This window comes from Chinchilla lanigera, unplaced genomic scaffold (genome assembly GCF_000276665.1).
Source record: "Chinchilla lanigera isolate Chin_1 unplaced genomic scaffold, ChiLan1.0 scaffold00046, whole genome shotgun sequence".
NCBI lineage: Eukaryota > Metazoa > Chordata > Mammalia > Rodentia > Chinchillidae > Chinchilla > Chinchilla lanigera.
The window spans coordinates 8,677,475-8,692,358 of NW_004955447.1; the positions used below are offsets into that span (position 1 = coordinate 8,677,475).

Here is a 14,884-nt window from a genome sequence, read left to right on the forward strand (position 1 = left end):
TGCTCATGGTAACAATGTAGATGGAAGTGCGGACAGTAAAAGTGATGTAGAGGAGATGTCAGATGGGAGTGAGGCAGAGTCTACTGGAAATGGGTTTATGAAAAGCCATCCTTGCAAGCCTATTGCAAGCAACTTGGTTGTGTTGTACCTAAACATATGGTTGCCTTCTTATTTTAGCATTAGAGGGAAAAAATTGAATTTCTGGAAAATGTTTAGCAGGGCTATTATGAATCCCTTAATAGGTGAATGTGTATGGATTGTTTTAATTTCATTCTTTTGTAAAGTTATAACAACCATTATATAAAATTTTTTTAAAAATTAATAAAGTTTTACATTGAACATGAGTATAATATTTAAATTACATTAAATTTAAATTTGAAATCTGACAAAAATAAAAAATGAATTACTATTTCTTTGGTAGTTCATTAAAATAAAAATGAAATAGAGTAACTCACCATGCACTCCTCATGGAGAGAAGAAGCCAGCCTCACATGCCCTTTGCTGCAAAGAATCTGCCCGTGGAAGTCATACCAACCTGGAGTCTTCGAGCAGCTCCAAGCCTGTTCCATGTCTGTTTTCCAGTCAGCATGGCCAGAAGTGGTGTTGCCCAACTGGCAAACCTGACTGTGGATGAAGCCATTGCTCCAGAAGAGAAAGTAAGCCCAGGCAAAAGTAATGCACCTGTCCAGAAGCCTACAGTTGGAGAAGAAACTGAAAGTAGGGCCCAGCATATAACCAGACAGAGTTTAACCAGGCTTTGCTTAGAAAGTAGGTTAAGACTGAATAACAGGAAAAATCCACTTGAGGGTTTCCAGGGTTGTTCTTCCACAGGGACTGTGTGGGAGACACCATAGGAGATAGCTGGGGAGTGAACAAATGCTAAGCATAGCTCCCCTGTGAACTGTAAGCTCAGTCTAGGAGGAAACAGGCCCTGCCCTCTGTAGATAAAAATCAGGCCTAGAGAGGAGGTTGGAGCTTAAATTGTTGGCATTAAGTCCAATAACCTGCAGGACCCTGCCTTGTGACTTATATCCAGCAGACAGTAGAGTGCTGATTGGTTTTCCCATGTGCCCATGAGAGCAAAGACATGCCTCAGCTTACATCTTTGCCACGCTCTGGGCACATATGGACACCCTAAGCCAGGGAGCGCACTTCCGAGACCCACAGAGCATAAAACTAAGTGGAGAAAATCATGACTTGCTGGATTCCAGGACGAAAGATTTGGGAAAGAAACCAATAATTTAAAAACACAGATGTTTTTTTTTTCCTTTATCACTGAGCCTTATTTTTTCAGTTTCTTTCTTTTTCAGTTTTTTTTGGGGGGGAGTTGGTCTTTTATTTCTTAAGTTTTATTTCCTTTAATATGTTTCCTTTCTTATTTTTCTTTATTCTGTTCTTGTTTGCCTTCAGTTACTATTAATTAATACTAACTTTCTTTTTCCACCTCACTACAATCACCTATATCCATTTTCGGTCTCCTTCTCATCTTCCATTGATTAATATTTCAAATTTTACTTTGCATATTCTCTAGTTCCCTACTCCGTGTTTACCAGTATAATCAGAAAGATTTAATGAATTTCTAGATAGCTAGCACATGGCCATTACTGTTGAACACTGCAGTATTATTTGTGGATATAAAGCTATTCTAATTAATATGTATGGACTATAGATAAATATTTGATTTGTCTGAGTATTTATACTACAATTACAGAACTTTTTTCTATGACTAAGGTGGTATATTAGTAATTCTTAGATTACATCAATATTTAGTTTGTTTTTGACATATTATTGATGGCTGATTTTATTACTATAGCCAGCCTGACATTATTTTTGCTTGCAGCTGATTTTCTCTGTATGATAATATCTGGACTGCTTTAATGTCACTAACAACTCTGTGGTCCATTCCCAGAAAACTGGGTACTTAGCTAAATACACTGCAACCTCCCATCCCATCACACAGAAAGACAGATAGCTGGGTTCTGTGACAGAGGCAAAGACTTATAGTTAGTTATACAATGAGTGCATCACTGAAGAGCAGACACTCGACTAAAGCATTTTCCATGCAACCAGAAACATTCCACTATAATCAATCCACTAACCAAACAAAAACACAAAGTGACAAAGCCTCCAAAAACTTCCAACATCCCCAAAGTTAATTCATGGGGCACTGAGAAAGAAGAAATAAGTGCATAGTAGAGTTATTCAAAAGCTTAACAGAGGAGTTTAAAAAAATCACTAACGTTCTTGGAGACTTCAAAGAAAATGTAACTGAACAGATAATGGACCTAATACAATGATCACAGAGTTTACAAAAGACAGTGATGAAAAGCAAGCTGAGCTAAACAAAATGATAGAAAACATAAACATCCAACACAGGAAAGAATTAAGGCTCATGAAAAGATACTAAAGAAAAGCTGAGGAGGGGCTGGGGATTTAGCTCAGCGGCAAAAGCGCCTGCCTGGCAAACACAAAGTCGTGAGTTCGGTTCCCCGTACCGGAAAAAAAAAAAAAAAAAAAAAAAAAAAAAAAAGAAAAGCTGAGGAGAAAGTATGGGCAACAAACGTGTCCATTGTGAGGAGAGTCGGAACTAGAAAACAGAGCTGTTTGATGACATATTACTGAAAGGTATCTTTGAAATAACAACCATGAAAAATGAATCCAAATACCTGCTACATGATGCAGAGAAAAGTGAAACTAATCAGAATTGGTGAAACATCAGAAGACAGTACAAATGGCATAAAAAATCTTTTTACAGAAAAGGTAGCAGAGGACTTTCAAGATAAAGCACCAAATAACCACAATCAGAAAAGTTCCTCTTTACAGTACATCATACTCAAAATTCAAGTAGTCCAACAAAATAACAGTATCCTAAAAGCTGTTAAAGAAAATCAACAAATCAACAATAAAGGGGAACTCATTAGAATTGCAGCAGACTTTTTAGCAGAAAACTTAAAGACCATAACATTTTGTAGTGAGTTCTTCAAGCCCTAAAAGAAAACAGCATCCAAACCACATTGTTATATCCTGTGAAAGTATCTTTAAAAATCTGTGGTGAAATAAGATATATTCATGATAAAGAATATGTAATGAAATTCATGACTACTAAAGTAGCACTACAAAAAACTTCTCAAGGCTATCCAAGGAAGAGACAATGAGATAACAATGAGAAAATGTTCAATAAAATGAATACAGCAAGAAGCATGAACAGACACTAAGAAGGCAAAGTGAGGGAATCGTTAGCAAGGAAGTAATGAAATGTCAAGAATCACTCAATACATTTAGTGAAAACTCTCACTTTGAGTGGTCTCAATTCTCCATTCAAAAGACAACAGAATGGTAGAAAAAAAATAAAGAAAAATCTAATGCTGTGTTTCATGCAAAAAGTATACTTAATAAAAAGAAACATCACATGGGGCTGGGGATTTAGCTCAGTGGCAAAAGCGCCTGCCTGGCAAAAGCAAGGTCATGAGTTCAGTTACTGGTACTGGAGAAAAACCAAAAAAAAAAAAAAAAGAAACATCACAGACTAAAAAATCAAAGGATGGACAAATACATTCTATGCAATATAAAAATGAAAATAAATAGGACTAGCTAGATATCCTACAGATAGATCAAATAGATTGCAGGCCAAATCTGACCAGAAGAGGTTCAAATACATCATTAGATATTGGGTAAAGAAATGAATCTACATGAAGAGATAGCAATTATATACACATATGTACCCAATAGCAGTGCATCCAAATTTATAAAACAAACAGTGCACATAAAAGATCAGATAAACATCATTGCAATTATAGTGGGAGGTCTCAACACCCTCCTGTGACAAATATATCAACTAGACAAAAATCTAAATAGAAATATCAACGTTGAACCAAACCTTCAAGCTAATGGATTCAACATATGTCTATGAATGTTTAGTCCCTAAACAACAGAATACACAGTCTTCTCAGAAGCACATGAAACTTTTTCCAAAAAAGACCATATACTAGCCAATATGCCATGCTTCAGCAAATGAAAAAGAACCAAAATTATACAATGCATGCTATCAGATCACAGCACAATGAATATAGATACCAATGACAAAAGATTCCAAGGGAACTTTCCAAACAAATATAAATGTAAAAATACGCTTTTGAATAGTAAATAGGTCCCAGAAGAAATAAAGAAAGAAGTAGGACAGTTCCTAGAATCAAACAATAATGCCAGTACAACATGTCAGAACTTATGGGAAATAAAGTAATCCTAAGAAGGAAGTTTATATTTCTGAATGCCCTCAGCAGAAAAAACAACGTGAATTCAAATAATTAACCTAATGGTATAATGCAAAGTCCTAAAACAAATAGAAAAGTAAAAATCAAAATCTAGTACAAAGAAGGAAATAATAAAAATCATGGCAGAAATTAATGAAATGAAATGGAAACAAATGAAAACAAAACAATGCAAAGTATCAGTGAACCAAAGAACTGATTTTTCCAAACAATTATCAAAGTAAACAAATCCTTAGTAATCTCACCAAGAAAATAAAAGAAGAAAGACTCAATTCAGTGCAGTTAGAAAGGGAAAGTAAAAATCACAACAAATACTACTGAAATCTAGAATATTAGCAATTTGTTTTCATCCATCTGCCAATACAATGAAGAATTCAAAAACCTGCATATTCCCATTACCAAGAAGATATAAAAACCTTAAATAATCCAGTACCAAGCAATGAAATGAAACATTAACAACAACCTAGCAACTAAAAGATAATACCCAGGTCCCAAAGGATTCACTGCAGATTTCTACAAAACCTTCACAGAAGATTTAATGCCAATATTTCTCAAACCCTTTAATGAAATATGAAAGAAAAGAGTACTTCTAAAGTCAATCCTGGAATCTAGAAGTACCCTGATTCTAAAACTAGACAAGGAGCAAACCAAGAAATATAAGTATAGGGCCAATTATTTTTTTTTTTTTTTAGTACCAGGAATAAAACTCATGACCCCAAGCTTGCCAGGAAAGCACTTATGCCGCTGAGCTATATCCCTGGCCCTGTATGGCAATCTTGTGCAAAAATCCTCAACAATAAACTGGCAAGCAGAATGTAACAAATCATCAATAAGATCATACATCATGACCATGTAGTCTTCACCCCAGGGATGCAAGGATTTTTCAATATGCACACATGAATATGTGTAACAAATATATCACATAAACATAATCAAGGACAAAAATCTCATAACCATCTCTAGAGGCACAGAAAAGGTCTTTGACATAATTCAACATGTATTCCTGATTAATACCCTGAAAAAATAGGTACAGAAAGATCTTATCACAATGTGATAAAAACAATTTATGAAACACCTACTGCCAAAATCTTGTTCAATGGGCAAAAACAGAAAGTATTCCCTCTAAAATCAGGAAAAATGCAACCATGTCCACTATCACAACTAATGTTAGATATAGTTCTTCAAATATCTGCCAAAGCAATCAAGCAAGAGAAGGAAATGAAAGGGACACATACTCTACAATGAAAGCTACATAATTCTGAAAAAAAGTACAAAAGAAGATATTACAAAATACAATATTATCTCCTATTTATGAATGAGGAAAATTAATATTGTCAGAATGGTCTTTCTTCTACAACTGCTGTACAGATTCTGAGTAACCTCAATCAAAATATCTATAGTATTCCTCACAGAATGAGAGAAAACAATCCTAAAGTTCACAGTAAACCAGGAACGCAAAGCAGTAATGGTTGCAAAAGCAAAGAAAGAGGCATCACAGTTCTAGATCTGGAGTTATACTGCAAAGTTACAGTGATAGAAACAGTATTATACTGGTGTAAAAATAGACATGTGGAACAATGGAACAGATTAGAGCACTCAGAAACAACATCAGGCCAAAAAAAAAAAAAAAAAAAAAAAAAAGCCCTCAGGCAATTCAACTATTTAGTCATTGATAAGGGGCAAAAAACATATACTGGGAGAAAATACCCTGTTTGATAAATGATGGCATGAAAAATTGGCTATTGGCCTGCAGAAAACTAAATCTAGAACTACTTATTTAGGCATGTAGTAAACAAATCAAAATGGATCAATTCAGCTTGAAGATAAAATAGACAAAACTCTTCAAGATATAGGCATACATAGGCAAGGACTTTCTGAAAGAATCCCAGTGTCATGAAATACAGCACTAATCATCAATATATGGTATGATATCAAATTAAATACCCTCTGCACACAAAGGAAACAATCAACAGAGTGAATAGACAACAAACAGAATGGGAAAACATGCCAGCTATTCTTGTGAAAAGGGACCAATATCTTGAATATGTAAGGAAGTACAAATAAAAATATGCCACAAAAAAGACCCAGTCACAAAATATGCAAATGAAATGAACAGACATTTCTCAGGAAAACTATATAAATTCATCAACAAAAATGTTCAACATTACTGACCCTTACAGAAATGCAAATTAATGCAACTCTGAGATTCCATTTTAATTTACAAAAATGACTATAATAAAAAAACCAAATAATAACAAATGCTGGTTGAGGATGTAGTGAAAAAGTAATTCTTCTACATTGTTGGTGGGAATATAAACTATTACAACCACTGTGTAAATCGCCATTGAGGTTTCTCAAAAATCTAAAACATGAAATTCCATGTGACCCAGCTGTCCCAATTCTAGGAATACTCCCAAAAATCCAAACAAAGCAAAACTAAAGACAAAACAAACAATAACATTGTATTACATTGATACATGCATAGCTACATTTGTAGCAGCTCAATTTATAGGAGTCAATCTTGAGAGTTGCCTACATATCCATTAATAGATGAATGATTAAAGAAAATACACAATAAAATACTACACTGACATAAAGAAGAATATACTTGAGTCATTTGTAGGAAAGCAAATGGACCTTGTCAAAATGTTAAGTAAAATAAATCAGATGTGTTCTGTTAAGTATTTCATGTTTCCTCTTATATGAGAAACTCAAAATGTAAATAAAGAGCAAAGTAAAGGATATGTAATGGGAAGTAGAGAGATAGGTATTTTTAATTAGAAAGGAAATCAAAAAGTGAAGGGAGCAGGGAGAAAGGGGAGTAAAAAATAACTGAAAAGTCTATGTTTATGCTCCAGTTTCCCACAAGAAATATAATCGTTGTGTAACACATACTTGCAGTAGTGAAAAATGAACTCAGGGAGAAAAAGAAATTCACTTAATCAAATATGTTGGATATTAAAATTAATGAAGCAAATATTATTATTACCAACAAATCATATTTCCAAAATGTCTGTATTAAAAATGCCAGTGACTTCAGAATAATATGTGCAAAATTAAATAAAGCATTAATATGTCCTATATCTTTTTCATATTTTAAATCCTTATTTCCTGTGAACTATGAAGTGATATTTATATACATTTACACTGAAAAACAGAGACTTAGAAAATCCATTGAATTTTTAAAAGATTTGTTTGCCTTATTTTGCATTTTTCAAATTTATAAAAAATTGTGCAATACCTGCTTGCCCCTGTTGATCATCAAGGCTTTAGGAGAAGACAATGGAAATTTTATCACATCAATTGGCTATACGCAAAACAATGTCTAATTTACAAACAAATCTCTTTAATCAAGAAAATTTTGCAAATTACATACTTCCGTACACATCTAAATTTATCTATCTAAAATCAGGCTTTAAAATACATTTAAAACATTTTAACACTTAGCAGAATACACAATCTTAGAAGAATAATGATGAAGGCAAGCTATTAACAACTTTACACATTCAATGTAATTTGGAAGAAAAGAAGAAGAGGAAATTAGCAGTTGAACCTCCACTTAAACATATGTTAATAAGTCTTTTTAATAAATTTAACAAAGTGAACAGTTCTTTTGCCTCTGGTAGTTTCTCAGGGACCCACCAGACAGCAGATCTGGCTGCAGTGTCAGTAGCGAAAGCTATTCTCCAGACTGAAGCAAAACATAGTCTTGCCATAGTCTTAACATAGAAGTTTAGAAAGACCTGCCAGGCTTTGAAAACATCAAGAGACACATCACACAGCTATTTTTCAGCAGCTACTACATCAAAGATGTTAGACAAACTCAATAGACTAAGTAAAAAACACCTTGCTGAGGCTGCAGGCAAGTAGGCTGCTGAAAAGTTCCGGAAGTCAGATGACCAACTTGCCTGAGATTTCTCATTTGAGGCAGGCACCACAACAACGTTATTCATTGACCATCCAGAGGGACCACAGTAAAATGAAGAGACAGTACAGAATTATTCGCACAATCAGCTCAGTAGTCACTCCACAGCACAGAAAGGAAAACAAAAGAGACAGGACAGGTTACCAACCACATATCAAACCTTTCGGGATATCGGTGAAATGCTGATTAAAACAGATCCTTTACTAGAAAAGTCTATACAGTTTGTACTGAGGAACAATTTACATGAAATAGAGGAGTGGTGTGTTGAAGTACTCAAGCATTGCACTGCAGGGTATGATACACCTACTCAAGACTGTTTCTTATTTTAGAAAGAATAGTAAAAAAAAAAAGAACAATAACAAAATGCAAGTGAAACAAAGCAAGAATATTAACAATGATATGGAATTTCAACCAAATAAGGTTTAACAGCGGTTGTTATATTATCTTCAACAAAGTTGCTCAGATTACCATATGTAAGAATGGAAGATTGATCAAACCATTAAAGAAAATAAGAAAATAATAATTTATTATTCTTAAAATAAGAAAATAATAATAATAATATAAGAAAATATTAGAGACAATAAAGTTTCAGTAACAGGATGGTAGGAATTTACCAATGGTTGTTATATTGCATATTGTTGTCTTCATGTAAGTTGCTCAGATTACCAGATATGTGTGCAAAATTGGTCAAAATATATATTATATATATTATATATTATATACATATATAATATATATTTAAATTAAATATTAACTGTTCCTTTCAATAAACCACTGGACATCAATAGTACAGTTATCCCAGCTATCCTTCTATATACAGATACATATATATTGCCATATATATATATATATTTCCTTAGTACTTTCTTTTTCTTTTGTTCCTCATCCCAGTTGTTCCTTCTTTTGTGCAATTTCTTTCCCCTTCATATTATCTATTGTACATTTTGGGTTTTATTTACTCTTTCATATTCTTACACTAGGGAAACACTAGAAGAAATTAAACACTGTGTACGATCAAACAAAACTGGAGATAAAACTTGCAGAATCCTGTGGGATGCAATGAAAGCAGTCCTCAGAGGAAAATTTATAGCAGTGAATTCCCACCTCAGGAAAAAAAAAAAACAATCACAAATAAACAATCTTACATTACAATTCAAGCTTCTAGAAAAAGAACTAGTCAAACCCAAAGCCCAGAGAAGGCAGGAAATTATAATGCTCAGGGCAGAAATTAATATATTAGAGACTAAAAAAAATACAAAACTTAATTAATCAAAGTTGGTTCTTTGAAAAAAATAAATAACATTGATAAACCCCTAGCCATACTTTGAAAATGAAAGAAACTTAAATTTCATTCAATAAGGAATGAAAGAGATGAAATCTCTACAGATCCTGTAGACATTCAGAAGATCATCAATATCTACTTCAAAAATCTTTACTCTCACAGGATGGAAAACACAGAGGAAATGGACAGATTTCTAGATACTTATGAACTACTTACAGTTTGCAGAGCCATTTTAGAAGATATAGTACTCAGAAAAAATGAGTTTCTAGATTTTTCCCCAGATTGTGTGACTCTTTAATATATGGAAATTTTGTGATGAAAAGAAATACTTTATGATAGTTGACCATGTTTTCAGTATCAAATAAACATGTAATACAGTCTGTTTAAAATATTCTCACCACCAAAAGATGTCCAGTTATGCAAAGATGTCCAGTTAAGCTTTGCAAAAGCAATTCTGGGAAAGAGTTTTCTATACTTATGTTCTATAGTCTTCCAAGAGTGATTTGTTGGTCACTTGAGCATAATTTACAGGTTAGAGGTGATTTTACTTAAACATTAGAAGTCGTTGCTACAGTCTATAGTGACTGATATATAGAAATGGTGGCATTCTGAGTTGTGATTTTATTAACTTGTTGCGTGGTTCTCTTAGGCTATGTAAGTTTCAATATACTGAAAAGACACTATCATAACAAACTGAGTACCTCAATATCTTACAGGATATTTGGTTTTAGAAAATTTCTCATTCAGTGAAAAAATAGAGCATGTAAAATTTCTGAAGCACATTTAAAAGAAAACAAATCTCTGAAACACATCAGAATAAAATCCTTCTTAGTAAATGAACTCAGTATGTCCCTTCTCTTAAAATGCTCCTAATGATTTTAACTACCTTGACATTTTATGTTCATATCCAAGACTAACAGAAGAAGCAACTTGAGCTGAAAGGTAAGTAGTATTTTAAAGGTGAGATAGAAAACTCTTCTGATCAGCTGAGGAAAAATATAACATATGCAAACGTCCTGGGGTTTTATCTTCATAAGCTAGTACTTTATCTCAAAAGTGATTAATAGGAATCTTTGCACAGTGACAGTATCATAGCCAATGAGGTTTATTCGAGGCACGATTATTGCTAATTGAAAAGTAATTAATAGTATGCTTAGGATTAAATCATCTACAGATCTACAGATTTTTTGTAACTATGTGATCTTGTGAGTTCTTTGTTCTGCTGACTTTTAAAGGTAGTCGTTTGTAAGTGTTCTTCAAAGAAACAGAAAAAATAGTGAGCTCAACACATTATCCCTTACAGAGCAATCTGGGTAAGCAGTCCTTCATGAAAACCATCAAATAGTGGGTTAGACAAAAATCTAACTGAGACCACTGGAATAGCTCACTCACTTCCTACTTATTTCCAGCAGACCACTGACACTGAACCAAAGTATATACTTTTGCTGCATTAGTTAATGAGAAAATCTTAAAGTCATAGTTGTCATTACTACCCAATTTCTTACCTTCCCATTCTCTTTCTATTTATACATCTATGGCATTGATTTTAGTGGCTTCTTGATATTATGTAAAGAGTTAACACACAGTACAGTAGTGTTATAATAAAAGGGGAAATAGCAGTGTAGTTTTAATGCATCTTGTGCCTTGAAATATGTATTAAGACATTTCACAAATTTAGGTGCTAATTTAGGGCAACAATTAATTTTTCTAATGTTTCCTAAGTGAGAATATCTTGAATCTTCTTTTTTGGCCATTGACATATTTTATTTATCTTTTATAAACCATAATCCAAATGAAATCCCACTGACTATTTCTGATAGTCTTTCTTGGCATGAAGGAAGTCTATCAGAAATGATAGTCTTTCGAAAGACTAAGCAAATACTGATGTTTGCCCACTCCCCAATGTTTTTTCTTCTGCTTTTTTTGTTTTTCTAATTCACTCCCAGCATTTCTGTTCTACATATCCTACTCTCAGCATTTAATTTCTTTAGTAAAGATGCCATAAGTTTAAAAATAAAACCTGTGGAATAAATTGAAATATTTTCATTAAGTGTAGTACACAGCAAAGCCTGTAAGTATCATCTTCACAGATTGGAAGCAAAATAAATTAATGATAATAGCTAACGGGCAATTTCCCAGGGTACATGAAGAAGGCAGAGGTGGAAAACAAAGAAAAGATGCATAGGTTAAAAATATAGAATTAATGAAATCTTGTCTCAATGAGGCATCAATCATGAAATATAGAAAAAAGTTAAATATGGAAGAGTATTTCTAAACAATTTAAGAAATGCTTTTTGACAGTGTACAAGTTACTCTTCTCCTTGTTGAGACAAGATATCTGAAATACAAAGTTAATGGAGGAAAAGTTTCATTTAGCCTACAGTCTGTAGAGGTTTCATAACTGGTTGGCCAGGAAGCAGTGGGGCACGACAAGGGGGATATCGCTAAGGAGAAATATTCCATGGCATGGCAAGTAGGAAGGCACCAAGCGGCCAAAGCAGCAAACAACAGCACAAAGTTTGTTTTTTTCTATCCCTTTATGTTCCATCCAGGCTCTAAGACTCTTGATTGGTACCACTCAGAGCCAGGGTGGGTCTGCCTTTAGCCACACCCATAATCCCAGGGTCACACCTCCCGTTTCAGCCCCATTTAAATTCCTCAGCTATGACCACATGATGTTTTGGTGGGAAATCAAGATACAAGCCATAACAATAGTATAACGTGATATTTATTTATTCCCTGTCCCCATCATTTTCCTACAAATGACTTGAGTCTATCCTTCTTTATGGCACAGTAGCATCCTATTTGGTATAAATAAGACAATTTTGTTTTTCCTTTCATCAGTTGATGGACATGTAGGATTTTCCAAGATTTAACTAATATAAATTATGCTGCTATCAACTTGAGCGCGTATTCATCACTGTGGTATGTCTTTAACTCTCTTGGGAAAATACCTAAAAAGGGTAATATTTAGGTCAAATGAAATTTCTTTTTTAATATTGTGAGAAATCTCCATGCTTAGTTTCATAACGATTGTATCAGGTTACACTCCCACTGATGATGAGAAAGTGCTTATATTTCCCAGTGCTGTGTCTTTATTTGTTATTGGTTGATTTCTTTATGATAGCTTTTTTTTTTTTTTCTGAAGTGACATGGAATCTCGTTGTTCTAGTTTATATTTTTCTTATGGGCAGTAATGTTAAACATTTCTTCACATGTTTTTGTTGCTTGTAAATCTTCATCTGAGAAGTATCTATTCATTTTACATGCATATTTTTGTTTTGGGTCTATAAATTTAGGGGATGTATTTTTTTTCACATATCCTACATATTAGTCATTTGTCTGAGGAGTTTCTAGCACATTTTTTATCATTTTGTTGATTGTCTCTTCACTCTATTTGTGGTTTCCTTTGCTGTGCAGAAGATATATAATTTGATGATTCCATTTGTTGATTCTTACAATTATTTGTTGTTCAACCAGGGTTTTGCTCACAAAATTGTTATCTACTCTTGTATCAGCAAGAGTTTTACTTAATTTGTCTTCAAACAGATTAACTATTCTTGTTCTAACGTTTAGATCTCTGATCCATTTTGACTCTACCTTAGTGCATAATGAGAGATATATGTCTAAGTTCAACCTTTAGAAGGTGGATAGCCGTTTGTCCCAGCACTATTTGTTAAGAGGCTATATTTTCTTCAGTGGACTTGGTCCCCTTTTCAAAGATAACTGAGTGTGCTGGGAGTTGTTTCTGTATCTTCTATTCCGTATTATCAATCCCCAACCCGTTTTTACCAATGCGACATTGTTTTATCATTCTACCTTTGTAGTATAATTTGAAGTCTGGGATAGAAATGCTCCCTGCCTTGTTCCTATTTCCCATAATGGCTTTTGCTCTTCTTGTTTCAAATTTAATTAGGGTTTCTTTCTGCAATTTTGTATTTTGGTTGAGATTGTACTAAATTTACATAACTGTTTTAGAAGTATTCCCATTTCAAATATATTGTTCTGCCAAACCAGGAATATGGGATATATTCAATTTTCTGATATCCACATCAATTGGCTTTTTCAAATTAAAATAAATCCTTGAATTGTATTTTTTTCTGTGTTATGCAAGATGAGCAAACATTTTTAATAAATTTTAACTTTGTAAAGGAGTCATGTCTCCAATATAAGCGGTACATACTCTTGAATGTCACATGATCATAACTGAGCCAATAGTTCTCTTTCTCCTGTTGTAGGGCTCTGGATAATTACCTCCCAAGGACAAGAGTTCATGGAGGATATCTCACTGTCAAAAGAGGAGTAGGAAAATGTGGAGGAATTTTTTGCACTTGATCTTAGCCAAAAGGCCGAGAAGCGATGGAGGAATTTTTTGCTTCAAATGAGATTAAGGATATACATAAAATACAGGAATCAATGTACAGCTTTATAGAAAATCGCCACCTAAACAATGCTGGAGCAGTGCAAGTGATGAATCTGTTTAATGACAGTGCAATGTCACATTTCCAAGAAATCCTCGAAAGGAGGCAAAAGTGTGAGCCACTGTACATGGTCCTTATTAAAGCTGCACAAAAAGTAAAACATTCCACAGAGCCCATATACAGCCATCAGTGACAGTGAGAATCATCATATAAAATAATCCTCCTCACTCTTGTCTCCCTCACAACAGCCACAAAGATTTTCAAAGGAAATTGCAAGTTAATTTGCTTATTTTTACTTATATTTGGTATTTTCTTTACTATTTTGTACTATGTTAGAGTATTAAAGTTATTTTTATACAAGTACTTTGGGGTTCTGGAATGAGCTTCCATTATTTCTTATTGGGAAATTCTTTTTGATATAGAAATATTTTAGATTAAAAGCATGTTTCTGGAATGAATTATGCTCCTAAACCAAGGACTTACTGTGTTAGTTTTCTTTGTAGAACTCTTTCATTACCTTGCTAAGGATAATTTCTGTGCCAATCATTTTTGGTGATGCTCTTGTAAAAGGGATTGTTGCTCTAATTTCCCTTTTAGTGAGTTTGATATTGGTGCACAGGGACACTATTAAATTTTGAATGTTGACTTTGCATCCTTCTATGCTACTGAAAGTGGTTATTAATTCTAGAAGTATTTTGTTCCACTTTGGGGCTCCTTTACATAGAGGATCTTGTCATCTGCATATATTGAAATTTTAACTTCTTCCTTGAATATTCCTATAATCGTATTTCTTTTATTGGTCTAATTGCTCTAACTAATGTTTTGAGAACTATGTTGAACAAAAGTGCAGAATGTGAATATCTTTATCTCACACCTGATTTTAGAGGAAAGTCATCAGTTTTTCTTCATCTACTATGATTTTAGCTATCAGTTTTTCATTAATGGTTTTTATCAGGTTGATATAAAAAATCTATTCCTGTTTTCTTCA

The 14,884-nt window shown here is 33.5% G+C and overlaps 1 protein-coding gene across 1 annotated transcript; it reads left to right on the forward strand.

Moving 5' to 3' along the window:
• The first annotated feature begins 467 nt into the window (after positions 1–467).
• On the forward strand, positions 468–13,810 carry LOC106149482. Its single transcript, XM_013518477.1, has 4 exons — positions 468–656; positions 7,998–8,130; positions 8,302–8,485; positions 13,714–13,810. Exons 1-4 carry the CDS (start codon positions 468–470, stop codon positions 13,808–13,810), a joined length of 603 nt encoding a protein of 200 aa, XP_013373931.1.
• The last annotated feature ends 1,074 nt before the right edge of the window (positions 13,811–14,884 follow it).